The 22995-nt window shown below is 39.5% G+C and overlaps 1 protein-coding gene across 1 annotated transcript in view; it reads left to right on the top strand.

Moving 5' to 3' along the window:
- The window catches only part of LOC311486874 (uncharacterized protein), a gene marked incomplete at its 3' end in the record, with an annotated part of 35768 nt that extends 12977 nt beyond the window's left edge, over positions 1–22791 (top strand). Inside the window, exons 5-15 of the mRNA XM_084542891.1 lie at positions 6587–6865; positions 9325–9417; positions 11661–11690; positions 12809–12862; positions 14432–14461; positions 15580–15633; positions 17204–17233; positions 18352–18405; positions 19975–20004; positions 21123–21197; positions 22769–22791. Coding sequence (XP_084399017.1) covers positions 6587–6865; positions 9325–9417; positions 11661–11690; positions 12809–12862; positions 14432–14461; positions 15580–15633; positions 17204–17233; positions 18352–18405; positions 19975–20004; positions 21123–21197; positions 22769–22791 — 752 coding nt within the window. The remainder of the gene's footprint in view (positions 1–6586; positions 6866–9324; positions 9418–11660; positions 11691–12808; positions 12863–14431; positions 14462–15579; positions 15634–17203; positions 17234–18351; positions 18406–19974; positions 20005–21122; positions 21198–22768) is intronic.
- Between the last annotated feature and the right edge of the window lie 204 nt (positions 22792–22995).

Below are 22995 nucleotides of genomic sequence, written 5' to 3'. Positions count from 1 at the left end.
CTAATCTGAGTTTTCCCTACCTCCCATCATTGACCTAAATTTTCAAAACCTGGTTTTCTGCGTCTCCATTGATCCCAAAAATCAGAGAAAGACTGACAGAAGGTCTCGTCATTAATCAGTCTGATGTTAAAACGCCAATAAGGAGATCTTTGGGGATGCACCATTAAAGAAAAATGAACGGTTACTAAATGATGATCTGAAAAACCAACAGGTGATATGGTGGCTGCAGTTAACCTATTGCTGTATGTTTTATTAACATAGAACCTATCCAGTCTGGCTGCACTAACCCTGCCCTCAGTGATTTTCACCCAAGAATACTGTCTGCTAGTTGGATGGAGTTTCCTCCAAACATCCACAAGATCGTTTTCCAGAATTACACTGGATAAAAGAGAGGCTGATGATGGATGAGGCTCTCTTGCATTCCTATCAACTGAATAGTTAGTAGTGCAATTCCAGTCTCCTCCCACCACTACTACTGAACTGCTGCTGAACTGTTTTAATGTGTCATTGAGTTTATGAAGAAGGTCTATACGGTCGACAGCAGAGGTGTAAGCATATACGTTAACGAACACAAATGGTGTTTCTCTGATAGTTGCTTGTATGACTTGTATCCTGCCCTGCTCTACATCAGAAACTACAACATGTGATAAAGCAATGTGCTGAGAAAACAGGACAGCTACACCTGCACTCAGATTAGAGCCGTGGCTCAGGAAACAAGATCCCCCCCACCATAAGCCCCAGTCTGTCTCATCTGCTTGAACAGTGTGTGTTTCCTGTAGGAATAACACATCAATCTTTTTTTGAGTTGCAACCTCAGATATTAAAGCCCTCTTATGTCTGTCCCTCCCTCCATTAATGTTTAGAGATCCTATTTTTAGGTCCTGCATAGAGATGTTAGAAAGAGGAAACATACAAGCTGAAGCCAACAGAGAGCAGTAAAAAAGAAAAGAAGCCACCCTGTGATGATGCATTGTCTTTCTATTTCTTGGCTTTTTTAACAGTTTTTCCTCTCTGTATTTTTCTCAGGATTGCGAGATGTTTATCAAGACGGTACCTTTTCTTTTCATCCAGGAGGTCATGGCTAACCCGTCTCTTTAACATACTGACAGATTGAATGAATTTGTTTGTGTCCCCAAAGTAATCGCTCACTTTAACTGATTTGTTAAATGTTTCATCCAGAAACCCATTTATTTCCTCTAAAGAGTAGAGATCAGCCTTTTTGTTTGAAACATCACTGATGGATGCTGTGTCTGACTCAGACTCATATTCCCTGTCCTCTCCTTCACATGAAATCTGACTACAGACTTCACCCTGTCCTGTAACACTGGTGGAAGCTCTGTCCTCAGCGGTTTCTACTGACATTGACTCACTCAAGCTCTCTATAGTCACAGAAGGCTGCTGCTTCTCCAGCTGACTCGGTTCTTTTCTCTCATCCGCACCGCTAGTTACCTCTGCTACAACACTACAACCCGCTACCGCAGCGTCCTCACCGGGCGTCGGGTCCGCGGCGCTAGGTGTTGGGTCCGCGGCGCCGGGCGCAGGGCCCGCAGCACCCGCAGCACCGGGCGCAGGGCCTGCAGCGCTACGCGCAGGGCCCGCAGCACCTGGCGCAGGGCCCACCAGCTTCGTCCACTAAGTGAGAGTCTGTCTGCTGTTTATGCGGACATGCGGCTCGAATGTGTCCCACGTCTCCACACTCAAAACATTTCATGTGTCCCGAGTCTGTGCAGGTGATTCTAAGAACATGAAAACCTGCCGCCTCAGAGACTGAACATGCTTCAGTTTGGGATCCTTACATCCCAGACTGACTGTTCTGAATCCGCTTGCCAGTTTACCAAACCTGCGGAGCTCGTTTTCCAACAGCATGTTCGGTATAAACGGCGGAACACCGGATACGGTGATCCGCGTGGATGGCACTGACAGCGGGGAGACCTGCACGAATAAATCCCTGATCACCACCCCGCTCTCAATCAGCTGATGGACACGAGGCTCGTCTTTCAAAAAGACCACGACTGCCATGTTCATGCGGGAAGCATAAGACAGTTTATCATGGCCTACCTGCTCACCGACAGCCAACAACACCTCCTCCACAGTTACAGAGCCATCCGGCGGGACGATCCGCACTCCCTGCCTGATAGACGGAGGAGGCGTCTCGGAGGACGCCATACCTCCCGGAAAAACACCTGACGAACCTACGGATCACTCTGCTGAACAAACCTTAGTGAAATAATCAAATAAATCTTACCTGATTAAATGCATGTAGGACAGAAACCACAGAAAAACCAAGCAGACCAGGAGAAAAGAAAAAACACCAGTTCAAAACTCCGCGCCACTCTCACATCCACCACCACCCTCACTCACCGGAAACGGAAAGAGATAGATAGATAGATAGATAGATAGGTAGGTAGATAGGTAGATAGGTAGATAGATAGGTAGGTAGATAGATAGGTAGGTAGATAGGTAGGTAGGTAGATAGGTAGATAGATAGGTAGGTAGGTAGATAGGTAGATAGATAGGTAGACAGGTAGGTAGATAGGTAGGTAGGTAGGTAGGTAGGTAGGTAGGTTTTATTTGTCACATGCACAGTTATACATAGTACAATGCAGTGAAATGTATTGTTGTACCTGCAGCCAGTAGTAAAAAATATAAGTACCATATATAAAATATATAATATAATATAATATAATATAATATATAAAATATATGTATAGATATCGTTATCATTTTATCATCCAGCCCTAACTGAGTCTATGTTAGCCCACCAGTCCAGTTTGTGATCCAGATGTAGACCCAGGTACTTCTAGGTCTGAACCACCTCTACACACTCCCTGTTGATGGTTACAGGCTGCAGGTGGAGCCTGGACCTCCAGAAATCCACTACCATCTCCTTGGTTTTAGCTGGATTGATCTGAAGGTGGTTCTCTCTGCACCATGAGACCAAGTTGTTCACTAGATTCTTGTCCTCCTGCTTAGGTCTGGGCGATAAAACGATAACGATATAAATCGCGATAGACACGTGATCAATATCAATAGAAAATACGTTCAGTAGAATGTTCGATAATTTCACTCAAACTCTGTTAGAAAAAAATAGGAAGAAAACCCTGAGCCAGAACTGCAAGACATTCTGGGGGATGTGGGCGGAGGAAGGGCTTTAGCCTCTCGACCTATCACTGCCAAGCTAAGCCAGGTTGGTGGCATCAACAATAAAAAAAAAAAGAATGGCGTGGAATGAAAGGAGAATATGTGTACGACAGCGCGAAAAAAAAAAAGGAAAGTTCACGTCACCAGTTTGGTAATATTTTGGTTATTTTAAGTCTGACAAGAGTCAGACTGATGTTGTCTGCTAACTTGGTGGAGAGTGAGCATATTAATTGGCTCTTGTCTCTTGATTAGTGGTGTAAGAGTCGGTTAAGAGTCGTTTCTCTGCGTATTGTGCTTAAGTGAGTGAGTGTCTGAGTGCCTTAGTTTGCCGGTTATATGAGCTGAATCTTTTTTTCCACCGCTACTGAATATTAATTAAAAATTAATGAAAATTAAATGCTATTGAATATGTCATTGTTATCATTTTTAAAAAATTACAGTGACGGGTAAAAATGGGTTATGACGGGATTTTTATGACCGTGTCAGTCAAAATAATATGACACTAAGTGTACGTGTCACTGACATGATTCAGTCCTGACAATAAAAGAAGTCCTCAAACTATCGTCAACATGTCAGACATCAACTTTGACATGAAATCTGACTACAGACTTCACCCTGTCCTGTAACACTGGTGGAAGCTCTGTCCTCAGCGGTTTCTACTGACATTGACTCACTCAAGCTCTCTATAGTCACAGAAGGCTGCTGCTTCTCCAGCTGACTCGGTTCTTTTCTCTCATCCGCACCGCTAGTTACCTCTGCTACAACACTACAACCCGCTACCGCAGCGTCCTCACCGGGCGTCGGGTCCGCGGCGCTAGGCGTCGGGTCCGCGGTGCCGGGCGCAGGGCCCGCAGCACCCGCAGCACCGGGCGCAGGGCCTGCAGCACTACGCGCAGGGCCCGCAGCACCTGGCGCAGGGCCCACCAGCTTCGTCCACTAAGTGAGAGTCTGTCTGCTGTTTATGCGGACATGCGGCTCGAATGTGTCCCACGTCTCCACACTCCAAACATTTCATGTGTCCCGAGCTGGCGTACACCATATATGACCCGTCTCCGTGTTTAACTCTAAATGACACATCCAGAGTCTGTGCAGGTGATTCTAAGAACATGAAAACCTGCCGCCTCAGAGACTGAACATGCTTCAGTTTGGGATCCTTACATCCCAGACTGACTGTTCTGAATCCGCTTGCCAGTTTACCAAACCTGCGGAGCTCGTTTTCCAACAGCATGTTCGGTATAAACGGCGGAACACCGGATACGGTGATCCGCGTGGATGGCACTGACAGCGGGGAGACCTGCACGAATAAATCCCTGATCACCACCCCGCTCTCAATCAGCTGATGGACACGAGGCTCGTCTTTCAAAAAGACCACGACTGCCTTGTTCATGCGGGAAGCATAAGACAGTTTGTCTGCTAACTTGGTGGAGAGTGAGCATAATAATTGTCTCTTGTCTCTTGATTAGTGGTGTAAGAGTCGGTTAAGAGTCGTTTCTCTGCGTATTGTGCTTAAGTGAGTGAGTGTCTGAGTGCCTTAGTTTGCCGGTTATATGAGCTGAATCTTTTTTTCCACCGCTACTGAATATTAATTAAAAATTAATGAAAATTAAATGCTATTGAATATGTCATTGTTAAAATTACAGTGACGGGTAAAAATGGGTTATGACGGGATTTTTATGACCCTGTCAGTCAAAATAATATGACACTAAGTGTATGTGTCACTGACATGATTCAGTCCTGACAATAAAAGAAGTCCTCAAACTATCGTCAACATGTCAGACATCAACTTTGATTTAAAGACATTTAAAGGTTGATCAAACGTCTTCAATGTAAATGTGTTCATGTTCTGATATGAGTCAGAAATAGTGTTTACTGTGGTGATGAGTTTCTAAATCTGGAGTTAAATCTGCTTTAAAGCTGAAATCAAACACTGCTGAGATGAATCAGCTGTAATTATGTGCTGCTTTTATATCCTGATGTTTTACTGAGTTTCTCTTCAATATGTTGTAAGCCTCATAAACAAGCAGAGAAGAGATAACAACAGGACATCACTGAGTTATACACTCACTTGCCACTTTATTAGGTACACTAGTAAAAACAAATGCATTGTAATCCAACAGTCCTGCTCTAGATCATCCAGGTGAATCAGCACCTTTCTGACGTTGTTTCAGCCATTACTGAACATTAGAACATTTGTTATGGCTACTCTTGCTTTCAAAAAAGGGTAAAAAACATCGGCGTAGTTTGTGAGGAGGAGGTCTACGACTCACTAAATAATAAGCACTCACGGAGAGGTTTCGGTTCCAACAAAAGGGTTTTGGATTTATTTACAAAAACAGAAATATTCTCCGGGTTGACTTCAAACAATAAGCAAAATAAAAAACTTAATTTAGTGGTTGATAAACTATTTCACTCCTCACTCCCTTCACTCCTTCAACAAAAAACAGACTAAAAGAAAACCAGCTGTCCTCACTCCCTAATCACAGGAAGAGGATGGCCTGACTAGGAGGAGGGACCTGAGCAGCAAAAAACAATTAGAATAAATAATAGTTCATCTACAATAGTCATCATTATCCTTAGCATTTCCAAAATACAAAGAATCAATAGGCTCCAACATCATTAGTAGGAGGATTTAGATCAGGACTGTTAAAATATATTCAAAAGTGTACCTAATGAACTGTCCAGTCAGTTATATGCAGAGGTGGACAGAGTACACACCTTCACTACTTGAGAAAAAGTACAGATACTCCTTGTCAAATATTACTCCAATACAAGTAAAAGTAGCTTAGTCAAAATATTACTTAAGTAAAGTACTAAAGTATTTAGTAAAAGTATACTTAAGTAAATACTTAAGTGAAAGTATTTAAAAAGTATCTCAGGAAATAAAGGAAAGTAGCTTTATTGTCATTATATAATCCACTCTACAATCCACAGCCTCTCTCTCTCTCTTTTTATACAATTACGTTTAAAATGTTCATCAGCAATTTAACAAACATTAAGCTAGCTAACGTCAGTAGCTACTTTACATACCGCGACGTGCTTTTTCAGGTTGGAAGACGAGTTCTTGTAGGCCGTGATATAATTTGTTCGCAGTAAGCACAACAAACATTTAAACTGAAAAGTTTTTGTGGCAGAAATCTCAAACATGGGTTTGAGATAAGGCCACGGGTGCTCGGTGGGAGTTTCTCCAGGTGTTTCTCCAGTTTCTTCCTGCATTGTATGGATTGTATGGCATGACGTAGTACAGGTACGGCAATACGACTAAGATAAACCATATGCGAATCAGCAGAAACACTTTATTTTCTCTGAATTTTGAAAAAAATTAAAAAAATTATCAGCCGACGTAAGCTCAAAAGTAGCGAGTAACGAGAGCATCAACAGAAATGTAGTGGAGTAAAAAGTACAATATTTGTCCTTCAAATGTAGTGGTTGTTGTTTGTGTTCACAGGTGCAGCTTCTGAGCCGTCTGTCTCAATACTAGAAGAAACAAATGAAGGAGTATTGCTGCAGTGTGAAGTTCAAGGTGCTTCTCCAAAACCTAAAGTAGTCTGGAAGGACAGAGCTGGAAACATCCTTCCTGCTAAAGAACCAGAGGTCACAGAAAATAAAGGCAGCTACAACATCATCCTCGAAGCTACTGTGACCAAGACTGACAACTATCGCTGTGTATCTACACAAGAGGAAATCAACCATGAGGTTCATGCCAAGATCTATGTACCTGTTCATGGTAAGTTTTCTCCTTCTTATGACACATTATCCATCTCCAGTAATGTTAAATTGTGTTCAGACTAAAGCAAACTGTGATTCAGACATAAAATGATTACCTCCAGTCAGATTTAAACTGAGTCTCTTAGATTCATTGACGTGTGTCTGCAGAGATAAGAGGAAGAACTAGAAGCTGTGATAGATTTATAAACAGCTGCTGAGACATAAAAACACCACATGAAGATTTAGAGACTGAACTCATCAGAATCAGAGACATTTCTGTTCCAACAGTGAAACTAAAAAAGCTGCAGAGTCTCTGTGGAGCTCTAATGATCTGGAGTTTGATTAGATAGAGACACAGAGAGCTTTACAGCAGCCAGCTCACCCAGGAGTCACACTACAAACTACATGAAGATCAGACTTAATTCTTTTATTACAGGAACGTAATCTCACCAACTGTTGGCATCTAGAAGCCACAGAGGCTAGCAGTTAGCAAGCTAACAACCAGGTAACTTAATGTAGGAAATGTTAAAGTCATATTAAAAGGATGAGGCCGTTGTGAATATCAACATTATCCTCAGACATATTATAAAGATAAAACTCTACACGACTAAATTACAATCTATAAATGAATATATAATTATCAAACACATCACAACTGGTGAACGTGGACCTCACAGAAAACTTCCAGCTACAAGGTTGTTAATAGCACAAGAGGACGGCGCTTCACATGGACTCAATGCAGCATGAAACTATTAGAGAACAAATCAAAACTAAAGTTGAACAAACTGACTCTGGAAACTAAAGTGAAAACTAACAAAACTATAAAGAGTCTGACTCTGATTTGTATTAAACACTGTTCTGGTCATTAAAGCCTGTAGACTGATTGAACCAATCACAGCTGCTGTTTGATATCAGAATAAGACTGTAGCTCAGATACCACAGCAGATTGTGATAAACAGCTGATTTTACAGTCACATGTGGACAGAATAATAAAACATAGAATTATAGAAAAGTGTAAAAAGACTGAACTTAGATTCTTCTCCTGTAGATGAAACAACTCTCTCTGTTTATTGATCTGAAGTTAATAACTCAGTTTGACCCTAGAACCAGTTTCTGAGACCTCTGCTCCACCAACATGATCAATACTTCACTGAAAAACCTGTTGGAAACAATAATGAGACTTGTCATCTGCCCCCTGGTGGATTTATCCAGGCTCTGCACTCAGTGGCTTTTGGCAGCCATTTCCAAGATGGCCGCGTTCATGGAGCTGATAGATTTTGTTTTCAGGGAAATCTTAATTCATTTTAAAAAGGTTACGTTTAGAATATAATTTCTGTTGTTGCTGATATTTCAATATGAATATTTACTTTATTAAATCAACCTTTAATTACTTCATACTTTATACATTATGTTATAGTAAAATCATTGTGGATTAAATCTGAATCTCTGAATAACTTTTATTTATTGACATGAATGAAAGAAACTGAACGTAAATGTTTTTTATTAATGAGTTCAAAGTGTATTTAGAGCTTGAAGAGGCTCCTGCTGACCCAGCACCAAGAAACACTTCATGATTTAAATCTTTACTCTGCACAAGTCAGTGGAGGAGGAAGTACTCAGATTCTTTACTGAAGTAAAAGTACTATTAAATACTACAATGAAAAAAGATCTGCGTTCAAAAGTCACCTTAACAAATAAGAATGAACAAAACCAACTTAAAGTAGAATTAAAAAGTATTCTAAATGTGGTCAATTAAAGTATAAATGAGTATAAATTGTAATTGTTAGTATCTTTAAACTGTACTTGGAGTAGTTGAGTAATTGTACTTAGTTTGTCTCCAGCACTGACAGTCGTGGTTGTAACAGAGCTGCAGCAGAAAGTGGAGTCAGATGTTAACATGTTAGTGTTACTGGATGTCTCAGTCTGCTCAGTGAAGCATGAACCTTGTTAAGTGGAGAAGATTTGATCTGAACAAAGCTCATCAATAGTAGCTCCAATAAGAAGCATGATGAGATGAAGATGTTTCTGAGATGTAGTCCAGAGTCCATCATCACAGCCTCGGCTCAGGGTGGAGAAAACCTCCAGACAGACTCAGACATGTTTTCAGATCAGGTCAGGATCACAGCAGGAGGAAAAGCACAAGTCACATGGAAAAGCCTAAAGTAGAGAGGCAGGACAGAGATTCAAACATCCTTCATACTGATGAACAACACGTCTCAGAAAGAGGAGGATGCTACAACATCAGCCTCCTCACTACTGACACCAAAACCTAAAGCAAGCTGTTAGCTGTGAAACCAAGCAGGAGGAAACTGGACATTAGATCCATGCTAACATCACTGAGCCTGGTTTTAATCTGCACTGACTGCTAGAGTTTAGATTTCAGGAGCATGTACACGTGGTGGTGTTCTCTGAGGATGAGGAACTTTCTGTTCATCAAACTGTAGGAGTGTTACATTAACTTTATGTCTTCTGTTTCAGGAGTACCTACTGGATTGGTTGTTGCTCTTGTTGCACTTGCAGTTGTCAGTGTTCTTGCTGTTGTTGGTTTTGTTCTTTACTTCAGACTGAAACGTAAGTTTAAATAATTCTTTCTCTCAGTAAATCTGATCAGACAACACCATCTTGTTTGTGTGTTTCCATGCTCAGAGTCTTGACAGTAGTTTAGTCAGAAATGAAACCTTCTGTTCATATTTCCACTCATGATCACTGAACCTGTTTCTGATTGCTGTAATCCTTCCTCCTGTTCATACTGATCCTAACATGGACAGGACACAATCTCCAGTCCTCATTCTATTCTCTGGAGTTAATGTGAGGCTTTCAGCAGTCTGACTTCATCCACTGGATATTTGTCAAAGTTTTCTCCTTCATTAAACCAAATGTCCTTTCAGTGTTTCTGTTCCTTTCAGTTCTAAAGTGACAGTAACTTCTGAAGAGACCCACTTGATTTGAGTCTGACTGAGACTGATGAAGCTTCATCTGAACTTTAGAATCTGTTTTAGTTCAGAATGAGGATTGTGGATTTTGACCACTATCACAGGAGGAAGTATGAACAAGAGGAGTGGATCAGAACAACATGATTTAGTTCATTTCTGATACTAAAACACTTTGAGAGTCAGACACACAAAGAAATGTTGTGTCAGAGGAAACTCAGGGGAAATAATTGTGTTTTCTTTCTGCAGCCAAACTAAAAGTCATGACAGCCACCTATAATGCAGTCAAACAGAGCCATGACTAAGTCTGATGGTAACATATCTTGAGTGATTTGTGTGTTCCATCCTCGTCTGCTTTTATTCCTCTGAGGACCACTTTGAGTTTCAGTGAAAACATTTGGTGATAATCAGGACGTCTTGACTGATTTTCTTTCTTTCTGTATAAACTTCCATAAACTTCCTTCCAAACACATTTCTGTCAAATATAATCAGACTTCAAATCCTCCAATCAGTGGACAGAACAGTTTTAGTTAGAGGAAGTTAAACATACTTCCACAGTCTGACATACTTTAACCTGACTGGGACAATTAATGAATAAATCTGAGTGTGTATCCATAGAAAACTCCCAGGTCATAATATCAATGAGATTTAAATGTTGCTGTGATCATTCCTTCTCTCCACGCTGACAGCTGGATAAGACTCTATAGACGACACAATCCACAGTTCATCCTCTGTTCTTAAACACTTATTTCCTGATCACCATCAGTTTCCACATTGTCCTCCCCCATATGAGCTTTGACTGTTGCTGGTTTTTATTTCATGGTGTTGCGTCCCCTTCTTCTTCTATGGTTTAATGATGCCTGAGGCTATATTTAGTGCCTCTGACTGTTTTTCTAATGTGATGACTATACAGACAAAGGTTTTATCAGCTAAAGTGACAAATCTGGGCTTCAGCAGTCTTCACTTATCAAAGGGCTCGTAGAGCTGAGGCAGGAAATGCTGGTGGAGGATTCAGAGCTGAGGGTCAGGCTGTTAGCTGAGATCTAGAGGCTTGATCTGGGGGGCCTGACTCCCCTCCTGTCATTAAGTACATCTGTGAAGCCTGGAGGTGGAAATGTTGTGGTTTGGTTGCTTGGCTGCCTCAGAGACTGGACAGCTTTCAGTCATTGATTCAACTCTGAACTCTGCATCAATATCAAAGAGTGATTGGAGATAATGTGAGGCCATGTGTCTGAAAGATCAAGTCAACCTTTTAACAGAGTAATGATCCTAAACTAACAAATCCACCAAGGAACAGCTCAGAAAGATGAAATGGAGCCCAGATTTGAATCCATTAAATGCTGTGGAGGAATTTAAGACCACGAGAAAACCTTCAAACATTTTAAAACTGAAGGAATTTTGCTGGAAGAGTCAAAATGTCTCAGTTCCACATAAAACCTACAAGAAGTTAAATCTGCTAAAGTTACTTGAATATTCCATCTGTTGATATTTCTGTTCAATAGATGATTTAAAAAAGAAGAATTGTCCTTGTGCTGTTGTTCAAATATACCACATTTATCTGTAGAGCAGTTTCAAAGAGCATCAAATACTAGTTTGTCTAAATATGTCAAATGTGATGAACTTATTTCATCCACAATGACTGCAGCTTCCTAACAGCTGCTTCATTCACTGCAGCAGAGCGTCGCTTGATCACAAGAACTGAAGGAAAACCAAAATTAGGTTTTGACTTAAAGAGAAGATGGACATAAAATAGAGCTGATAAAATATCTGTGGAATAAACAGAGAAACACTTTATTTTATTTTCCTCACTTTTATCTGTTAAGTTGATGATTTCACACAAACGTGTCTAACATGTGTTTTCTTTTCTCTTTTACATCTTTGAAGACGAAGATCCACCATATGATTTATTCCCAGGTGAGTCCTGATTCTGATGTTACTGAAGATCTCACCTCTATGTGATGTAGATTCACCTCTTGTCTTGTTAGGAGTTTTATTTTCTTGACATCTAAATTATTTAGAACATTAATGGTTTCTAGTTTTAAAGGAAATAGAAAATAAAATAAAATACACTCCAGTTAAATCTTTGATCAGCTGCTGTTTGGTTCAAATTAATAATTACAACTCATTTATTATGTGAACAGTTTCCATTTAAATTTATAATTCATGATCTAAAAGCTCCAATAAGAAGCATGATGAGATGAAGATGTTTCTGAGATGTAGTCCAGAGTCCATCATCACAGCCTGGGCTCAGGGTGGAGAAAACCTCCAGACAGACTGTCAGACATGTTTTCAGATCAGGTCAGGATCACAGCAGGAGGAAAAGCACAAGTCACATGGAAAAGCCTAAAGTAGAGAGGCAGGACAGAGATTCAAACATCCTTCATACTGATGAACAACACGTCTCAGAAAGAGGAGGATGCTACAACATCAGCCTCCTCACTACTGACACCAAAACCTAAAGCAAGCTGTTAGCTGTGAAACCAAGCAGGAGGAAACTGGACATTAGATCCATGCTAACATCACTGAGCCTGCTTTTAATCTGCACTGACTGCTAGAGTTTAGATTTCAGGAGCATGTACACATGGTGGTGTTCTCTGAGGATGAGGAACTTTCTGTTCATCAAACTGTAGGAGTGTTACATTAACTTTATGTCTTATGTTTCAGGGTTATTTATTGGATTGATTGTTCCCACTGGATATTTGTCAAAGTTTTCTCCTTCATTAAACCAAATGTCCTTTCAGTGTTTCTGTTCCTTTCAGTTCTAAAGTGACAGGAACTTCTGAAGAGACCCACTTGATTTGAGTCTGACTGAGACTGATGAAGCTTCATCTGAACTTTAGAATCTGTTTTAGTTCAGAATGAGGATTGTGGATTTTGACCACTATCACAGGAGGAAGTATGAACAAGAGGAGTGGATCAGAACAACATGATTTAGTTCATTTCTGATACTAAAACACTTTTAGAGTCAGAGACACAAAGAAATGTTGAGTCAGAGGAAACTCAGGGGAAATAATTGTGTTTTCTTTCTGCAGGTGGACGTCTTCCAGTCAACTTTGAAAAAGAAATTATGATGACTAAAATTGGTGGTAACATATCTTGAGTGATTTGTGTGTTTCACCCTCGTCTGCTTTTATTCCTCTGAGGACCACTTTGAGTTTCAGTGAAAACATTTGGTGATAATCAGGACGTCTTGACTGATTTTTTCTTTCTGTATAAACTTCCATAAACTTCCTTCCAAACACATTTCTGTCAAATATAATCAGACTTCAAATCCTCCAATCAGTGGACAGAACAGCTTTAGTTAGAGGAAGTTAAACATACTTCCACAGTCTGACATCCTTTAACCTGACTGGGACAATTAATGAATAAATCTGAGTGTGTATCCATAGAAAACTCCCAGGTCATAATATCAATGAGATTTAAATGTTGCTGTGATCATTCCTTCTCTCCACGCTGACAGCTGGATAAGACTCTATAGACGACACAATCCACAGTTCATCCTCTGTTCTTAAACACTTATTTCCTGATCACCATCAGTTTCCACATTGTCCTCCCCCATATGAGCTTTGACTGTTGCTGGTTTTTATTTCATGGTGTTGCGTCCCCTTCTTCTTCTATGGTTTAATGATGCCTGAGGCTATATTTAGTGCCTCTGACTGTTTTTCTAATGTGATGACTATACAGACAAAGATTTTATCAGCTAAAGAGACAAATCTGGGCTTCAGCACTCTTCACTTATCAAAGGGCTCGTAGAGCTGAGGCAGGAAATGCTGGTGGAGGATTCAGAGCTGAGGGTCAGGCTGTTAGCTGAGATCTAGAGGCTTGATCTGGGGGGCCTGACTCCCCTCCTGTCATTAAGTACATCCGTGAAGCCTGGAGGTGGAAATGTTGTGGTTTGGTTGCTTGGCTGCCTCAGAGACTGGACAGCTTTCAGTCATTGATTCAACTCTGAACTCTGCATCAATATCAAAGAGTGATTGGAGATAATGTGAGGCCATGTGTCTGAAAGATCAAGTCAACCTTTTAACAGAGTAATGATCCTAAACTAACAAATCCACCAAGGAACAGCTCAGAAAGATGAAATGGAGCCCAGATTTGAATCCATTAAATGCTGTGGAGGAATTTAAGACCACGAGAAAACCTTCAAACATTTTAAAACTGAAGGAATTTTGCTGGAAGAGTCAAAATGTCTCAGTTCCACATAAAACCTACAAGAAGTTAAATCTGCTAAAGTTACTTGAATATTCCATATGTTGATGTTTCTGTTCAATAGATGATTTAAAAAAGAAGAATTGTCCTTGTGCTGTTGTTCAAATATACCACATTTATCTGTAGAGCAGTTTCAAAGAGCATCAAGTACTAGTTTGTCTAAATATGTCAAATGTGATGAACTTATTTCATCCACAATGACTGCAGCTTCCTAACAGCTGCTTCATTCACTGCAGCAGAGCGTCGCTTGATCACAAGAACTGAAGGAAAACCAGAATTAGGTTTTGACTTAAAGAGAAGATGGACATAAAATAGAGCTGATAAAATATCTGTGGAATAAACAGAGAAACACTTTATTTTATTTTCCTCACTTTTATCTGTTAAGTTGATGATTTCACACAAACGTGTCTAACATGTGTTTTCTTTTCTCTTTTACATCTTTGAAGACGAAGATCCACCATATGATTTATTCCCAGGTGAGTCCTGATTCTGATGTTACTGAAGATCTCACCTCTATGTGATGTAGATTCACCTCTTGTCTTGTTAGGAGTTTTATTTTCTTGACATCTAAATTATTTAGAACATTAATGGTTTCTAGTTTTAAAGGAAATAGAAAATAAAATAAAATACACTCCAGTTAAATCTTTGATCAGCTGCTGTTTGGTTCAAATTAATAATTACAACTCATTTATTATGTGAACAGTTTCCATTTAAATTTATAATTCATGATCTAAAAGCTCCAATAAGAAGCATGATGAGATGAAGATGTTTCTGAGATGTAGTCCAGAGTCCATCATCACAGCCTGGGCTCAGGGTGGAGAAAACCTCCAGACAGACTGTCAGACATGTTTTCAGATCAGGTCAGGATCACAGCAGGAGGAAAAGCACAAGTCACATGGAAAAGCCTAAAGTAGAGAGGCAGGACAGAGATTCAAACATCCTTCATACTGATGAACAACACGTCTCAGAAAGAGGAGGATGCTACAACATCAGCCTCCTCACTACTGACACCAAAACCTAAAGCAAGCTGTTAGCTGTGAAACCAAGCAGGAGGAAACTGGACATTAGATCCATGCTAACATCACTGAGCCTGGTTTTAATCTGCACTGACTGCTAGAGTTTAGATTTCAGGAGCATGTACACATGGTGGTGTTCTCTGAGGATGAGGAACTTTCTGTTCATCAAACTGTAGGAGTGTTACATTAACTTTATGTCTTATGTTTCAGGGTTATTTATTGGATTGATTGTTCCCACTGGATATTTGTCAAAGTTTTCTCCTTCATTAAACCAAATGTCCTTTCAGTGTTTCTGTTCCTTTCAGTTCTAAAGTGACAGGAACTTCTGAAGAGACCCACTTGATTTGAGTCTGACTGAGACTGATGAAGCTTCATCTGAACTTTAGAATCTGTTTTAGTTCAGAATGAGGATTGTGGATTTTGACCACTATCACAGGAGGAAGTATGAACAAGAGGAGTGGATCAGAACAACATGATTTAGTTCATTTCTGATACTAAAACACTTTTAGAGTCAGACACACAAAGAAATGTTGTGTCAGAGGAAACTCAGGGGAAATAATTGTCTTTTCTTTCTGCAGGTGGACGTCTTCCAGTCAACTTTGAAAAAGAAATTATGATGACTAAAATTGGTGGTAACATATCTTGAGTGATTTGTGTGTTTCACCCTCGTCTGCTTTTATTCCTCTGAGGACCACTTTGAGTTTCAGTGAAAACATTTGGTGATAATCAGGACGTCTTGACTGATTTTTTTCTTTCTGTATAAACTTCCATAAACTTCCTTCCAAACACATTTCTGTCAAATATAATCAGACTTCAAATCCTCCAATCAGTGGACAGAACAGCTTTAGTTAGAGGAAGTTAAACATACTTCCACAGTCTGACATCCTTTAACCTGACTGGGACAATTAATGAATAAATCTGAGTGTGTATCCATAGAAAACTCCCAGGTCATAATATCAATGAGATTTAAATGTTGCTGTGATCATTCCTTCTCTCCACGCTGACAGCTGGATAAGACTCTATAGACGACACAATCCACAGTTCATCCTCTGTTCTTAAACACTTATTTCCTGATCACCATCAGTTTCCACATTGTCCTCCCCCATATGAGCTTTGACTGTTGCTGGTTTTTATTTCATGGTGTTGCGTCCCCTTCTTCTTCTATGGTTTAATGATGCCTGAGGCTATATTTAGTGCCTCTGACTGTTTTTCTAATGTGATGACTATACAGACAAAGGTTTTATCAGCTAAAGTGACAAATCTGGGCTTCAGCACTCTTCACTTATCAAAGGGCTCGTAGAGCTGAGGCAGGAAATGCTGGTGGAGGATTCAGAGCTGAGGGTCAGGCTGTTAGCTGAGATCTAGAGGCTTGATCTGGGGGGCCTGACTCCCCTCCTGTCATTAAGTACATCCGTGAAGCCTGGAGGTGGAAATGTTGTGGTTTGGTTGCTTGGCTGCCTCAGAGACTGGACAGCTTTCAGTCATTGATTCAACTCTGAACTCTGCATCAATATCAAAGAGTGATTGGAGATAATGTGAGGCCATGTGTCTGAAAGATCAAGTCAACCTTTTAACAGAGTAATGATCCTAAACTAACAAATCCACCAAGGAACAGCTCAGAAAGATGAAATGGAGCCCAGATTTGAATCCATTAAATGCTGTGGAGGAATTTAAGACCACGAGAAAACCTTCAAACATTTTAAAACTGAAGGAATTTTGCTGGAAGAGTCAAAATGTCTCAGTTCCACATAAAACCTACAAGAAGTTAAATCTGCTAAAGTTACTTGAATATTCCATATGTTGATGTTTCTGTTCAATAGATGATTTAAAAAAGAAGAATTGTCCTTGTGCTGTTGTTCAAATATACCACATTTATCTGTAGAGCAGTTTCAAAGAGCATCAAATACTAGTTTGTCTAAATATGTCAAATGTGATGAACTTATTTCATCCACAATGACTGCAGCTTCCTAACAGCTGCTTCATTCACTGCAGCAGAGCGTCGCTTGATCACAAGAACTGAAGGAAAACCAAAATTAGGTTTTGACTTAAAGAGAAGATGGACATAAAATAGAGCTGATAAAATATCTGTGGAATAAACAGAGAAACACTTTATTTTATTTTCCTCACTTTTATCTGTTAAGTTGATGATTTCACACAAACGTGTCTAACATGTGTTTTCTTTTCTCTTTTACATCTTTGAAGACGAAGATCCACCATATGATTTATTCCCAGGTGAGTCCTGATTCTGATGTTACTGAAGATCTCACCTCTATGTGATGTAGATTCACCTCTTGTCTTGTTAGGAGTTTTATTTTCTTGACATCTAAATTATTTAGAACATTAATGGTTTCTAGTTTTAAAGGAAATAGAAAATAAAATAAAATACACTCCAGTTAAATCTTTGATCAGCTGCTGTTTGGTTCAAATTAATAATTACAACTCATTTATTATGTGAACAGTTTCCATTTAAATTTATAATTCATGATCTAAAAGCTCCAATAAGAAGCATGATGAGATGAAGATGTTTCTGAGATGTAGTCCAGAGTCCATCATCACAGCCTCGGCTCAGGGTGGAGAAAACCTCCAGACAGACTGTCAGACATGTTTTCAGATCAGGTCAGGATCACAGCAGGAGGAAAAGCACAAGTCACATGGAAAAGCCTAAAGTAGAGAGGCAGGACAGAGATTCAAACATCCTTCATACTGATGAACAACACGTCTCAGAAAGAGGAGGATGCTACAACATCAGCCTCCTCACTACTGACACCAAAACCTAAAGCAAGCTGTTAGCTGTGAAACCAAGCAGGAGGAAACTGGACATTAGATCCATGCTAACATCACTGAGCCTGGTTTTAATCTGCACTGACTGCTAGAGTTTAGATTTCAGGAGCATGTACACATGCTGGTGTTCTCTGAGGATGAGGAACTTTCTGTTCATCAAACTGTAGGAGTGTTACATTAACTTTATGTCTTATGTTTCAGGGTTATTTATTGGATTGATTGTTCCCACTGGATATTTGTCAAAGTTTTCTCCTTCATTAAACCAAATGTCCTTTCAGTGTTTCTGTTCCTTTCAGTTCTAAAGTGACAGGAACTTCTGAAGAGACCCACTTGATTTGAGTCTGACTGAGACTGATGAAGCTTCATCTGAACTTTAGAATCTGTTTTAGTTCAGAATGAGGATTGTGGATTTTGACCACTATCACAGGAGGAAGTATGAACAAGAGGAGTGGATCAGAACAACATGATTTAGTTCATTTCTGATACTAAAACACTTTTAGAGTCAGAGACACAAAGAAATGATGTGTCAGAGGAAACTCAGGGGAAATAATTGTCTTTTCTTTCTGCAGGTGGACGTCTTCCAGTCAACTTTGAAAAAGAAATTATGATGACTAAAATTGGTGGTAACATATCTTGAGTGATTTGTGTGTTTCATCCTCGTCTGCTTTTATTCCTCTGAGGACCACTTTGAGTTTCAGTGAAAACATTTGGTGATAATCAGGACGTCTTGACTGATTTTTTCTTTCTGTATAAACTTCCATAAACTTCCTTCCAAACACATTTCTGTCAAATATAATCAGACTTCAAATCCTCCAATCAGTGGACAGAACAGCTTTAGTTAGAGGAAGTTAAACATACTTCCACAGTCTGACATACTTTAACCTGACTGGGACAATTAATGAATAAATCTGAGTGTGTATCCATAGAAAACTCCCAGGTCATAATATCAATGAGATTTAAATGTTGCTGTGATCATTCCTTCTCTCCACGCTGACAGCTGGATAAGACTCTATAGACGACACAATCCACAGTTCATCCTCTGTTCTTAAACACTTATTTCCTGATCACCATCAGTTTCCACATTGTCCTCCCCCATATGAGCTTTGACTGTTGCTGGTTTTTATTTCATGGTGTTGCGTCCCCTTCTTCTTCTATGGTTTAATGATGCCTGAGGCTATATTTAGTGCCTCTGACTGTTTTTCTAATGTGATGACTATACAGACAAAGATTTTATCAGCTGAAGTGACAAATCTGGGCTTCAGCACTCTTCACTTATCAAAGGGCTCGTAGAGCTGAGGCAGGAAATGCTGGTGGAGGATTCAGAGCTGAGGGTCAGGCTGTTAGCTGAGATCTAGAGGCTTGATCTGGGGGGCCTGACTCCCCTCCTGTCATTAAGTACATCCGTGAAGCCTGGAGGTGGAAATGTTGTGGTTTGGTTGCTTGGCTGCCTCAGAGACTGGACAGCTTTCAGTCATTGATTCAACTCTGAACTCTGCATCAATATCAAAGAGTGATTGGAGATAATGTGAGGCCATGTGTCTGAAAGATCAAGTCAACCTTTTAACAGAGTAATGATCCTAAACTAACAAATCCACCAAGGAACAGCTCAGAAAGATGAAATGGAGCCCAGATTTGAATCCATTAAATGCTGTGGAGGAATTTAAGACCACGAGAAAACCTTCAAACATTTTAAAACTGAAGGAATTTTGCTGGAAGAGTCAAAATGTCTCAGTTCCACATAAAACCTACAAGAAGTTAAATCTGCTAAAGTTACTTGAATATTCCATATGTTGATGTTTCTGTTCAATAGATGATTTAAAAAAGAAGAATTGTCCTTGTGCTGTTGTTCAAATATACCACATTTATCTGTAGAGCAGTTTCAAAGAGCATCAAATACTAGTTTGTCTAAATATGTCAAATGTGATGAACTTATTTCATCCACAATGACTGCAGCTTCCTAACAGCTGCTTCATTCACTGCAGCAGAGCGTCGCTTGATCACAAGAACTGAAGGAAAACCAGAATTAGGTTTTGACTTAAAGAGAAGATGGACATAAAATAGAGCTGATAAAATATCTGTGGAATAAACAGAGAAACACTTTATTTTATTTTCCTCACTTTTATCTGTTAAGTTGATGATTTCACACAAACGTGTCTAACATGTGTTTTCTTTTCTCTTTTACATCTTTGAAGACGAAGATCCACCATATGATTTATTCCCAGGTGAGTCCTGATTCTGATGTTACTGAAGATCTCACCTCTATGTGATGTAGATTCACCTCTTGTCTTGTTAGGAGTTTTATTTTCTTGACATCTAAATTATTTAGAACATTAATGGTTTCTAGTTTTAAAGGAAATAGAAAATAAAATAAAATACACTCCAGTTAAATCTTTGATCAGCTGCTGTTTGGTTCAAATTAATAATTACAACTCATTTATTATGTGAACAGTTTCCATTTAAATTTATAATTCATGATCTAAAAGCTCCAATAAGAAGCATGATGAGATGAAGATGTTTCTGAGATGTAGTCCAGAGTCCATCATCACAGCCTGGGCTCAGGGTGGAGAAAACCTCCAGACAGACTGTCAGACATGTTTTCAGATCAGGTCAGGATCACAGCAGGAGGAAAAGCACAAGTCACATGGAAAAGCCTAAAGTAGAGAGGCAGGACAGAGATTCAAACATCCTTCATACTGATGAACAACACGTCTCAGAAAGAGGAGGATGCTACAACATCAGCCTCCTCACTACTGACACCAAAACCTAAAGCAAGCTGTTAGCTGTGAAACCAAGCAGGAGGAAACTGGACATTAGATCCATGCTAACATCACTGAGCCTGGTTTTAATCTGCACTGACTGCTAGAGTTTAGATTTCAGGAGCATGTACACATGCTGGTGTTCTCTGAGGATGAGGAACTTTCTGTTCATCAAACTGTAGGAGTGTTACATTAACTTTATGTCTTCAGTTTCAGGGTTATTTATTGGATTGATTGTTCCCACTGGATATTTGTCAAAGTTTTCTCCTTCATTAAACCAAATGTCCTTTCAGTGTTTCTGTTCCTTTCAGTTCTAAAGTGACAGGAACTTCTGAAGAGACCCACTTGATTTGAGTCTGACTGAGACTGATGAAGCTTCATCTGAACTTTAGAATCTGTTTTAGTTCAGAATGAGGATTGTGGATTTTGACCACTATCACAGGAGGAAGTATGAACAAGAGGAGTGGATCAGAACAACATGATTTAGTTCATTTCTGATACTAAAACACTTTTAGAGTCAGACACACAAAGAAATGTTGTGTCAGAGGAAACTCAGGGGAAATAATTGTGTTTTCTTTCTGCAGCCAAACCTGATGGAGACACAACAGACAAAGATAAATCAGGCAACCAGGAAGAGATGGAACTGCTGAACAAAACTGGTGCTAACATATCTTGAGTGATTTGTGTGTTTCACTCTCGTCTGCTTTTATTCCTCTGAGGACCACTTTGAGTTTCAGTGAAAACATTTGGTGATAATCAGGACGTCTTGACTGATTTTTCCTTTCTGTATAAACTTCCATAAACTTCCTTCCAAACACATTTCTGTCAAATATAATCAGACTTCAAATCCTCCAATCAGTGGACAGAACAGTTTTAGTTAGAGGAAGTTAAACATACTTCCACAGTCTGACATCCTTTAACCTGACTGGGACAATTAATGAATAAATCTGAGTGTGTATCCATAGAAAACTCCCAGGTCATAATATCAATGAGATTTAAATGTTGCTGTGATCATTCCTTCTCTCCACGCTGACAGCTGGATAAGACTCTATAGACGACACAATCCACAGTTCATCCTCTGTTCTTAAACACTTATTTCCTGATCACCATCAGTTTCCACATTGTCCTCCCCCATATGAGCTTTGACTGTTGCTGGTTTTTATTTCATGGTGTTGCGTCCCCTTCTTCTTCTATGGTTTAATGATGCCTGAGGCTATATTTAGTGCCTCTGACTGTTTTTCTAATGTGATGACTATACAGACAAAGATTTTATCAGCTGAAGTGACAAATCTGGGCTTCAGCACTCTTCACTTATCAAAGGGCTCGTAGAGCTGAGGCAGGAAATGCTGGTGGAGGATTCAGAGCTGAGGGTCAGGCTGTTAGCTGAGATCTAGAGGCTTGATCTGGGGGGCCTGACTCCCCTCCTGTCATTAAGTACATCCGTGAAGCCCGGAGGTGGAAATGTTGTGGTTTGGCTGCTTGGCTGCCTCAGAGACTGGACAGCTTTCAGTCATTGATTCAACTCTGAACTCTGCATCAATATCAAAGAGTGATTGGAGATAATGTGAGGCCATGTGTCTGAAAGATCAAGTCAACCTTTTAACAGAGTAATGATCCTAAACTAACAAATCCACCAAGGAACAGCTCAGAAAGATGAAATGGAGCCCAGATTTGAATCCATTAAATGCTGTGGAGGAATTTAAGACCACGAGAAAACCTTCAAACATTTTAAAACTGAAGGAATTTTGCTGGAAGAGTCAAAATGTCTCAGTTCCACATAAAACCTACAAGAAGTTAAATCTGCTAAAGTTACTTGAATATTCCATCTGTTGATATTTCTGTTCAATAGATGATTTCAGAAAGAAGAATTGTCCTTGTGCTGTTGTTCAAATATACCACATTTATCTGTAGAGCAGTTTCAAAGAGCATCAAATACTAGTTTGTCTAAATATGTCAAATGTGATGAACTTATTTCATCCACAATGACTGCAGCTTCCTAACAGCTGCTTCATTCACTGCAGCAGAGCGTCGCTTGATCACAAGAACTGAAGGAAAACCACAATTAGGTTTTGACTTCAAGAGAAGATGGACATAAAATAGAGCTGATAAAATATCTGTGGAATAAACAGAGAAACACTTTATTTTATTTTCCTCAGTTTTATCTGTTAAGTTGATGATTTCACACAAACGTCCTAACATGTGTTTTCTTTTCTCTTTTACATCTTTGAAGACAAACCACCAGGTGAGTCCTGATTCTGATGTTACTGAAGATCTCACCTCTATGTGATGTAGATTCACCTCTTGTCTTGTTAGGAGTTTCATTTTCTTAACATCTAAATTATTTAGAACATTAATGGTTTCTAGTTTTAAAGGAGATAGAAAATAAAATAAAATACACTCCAGTTAAATCTTTGATCAGCTGCTGTTTGGTTCAAATTAATAATTACAACTCATTTA

This window comes from Chelon labrosus (assembly GCF_963514085.1).
Source record: "Chelon labrosus genome assembly, chromosome: 4".
In the NCBI taxonomy this organism is placed as follows: domain Eukaryota; kingdom Metazoa; phylum Chordata; class Actinopteri; order Mugiliformes; family Mugilidae; genus Chelon; species Chelon labrosus.
The sequence above is the reverse complement of the archived record's forward strand: the minus strand, read 5'-3'. Positions and strand labels throughout refer to the sequence as shown.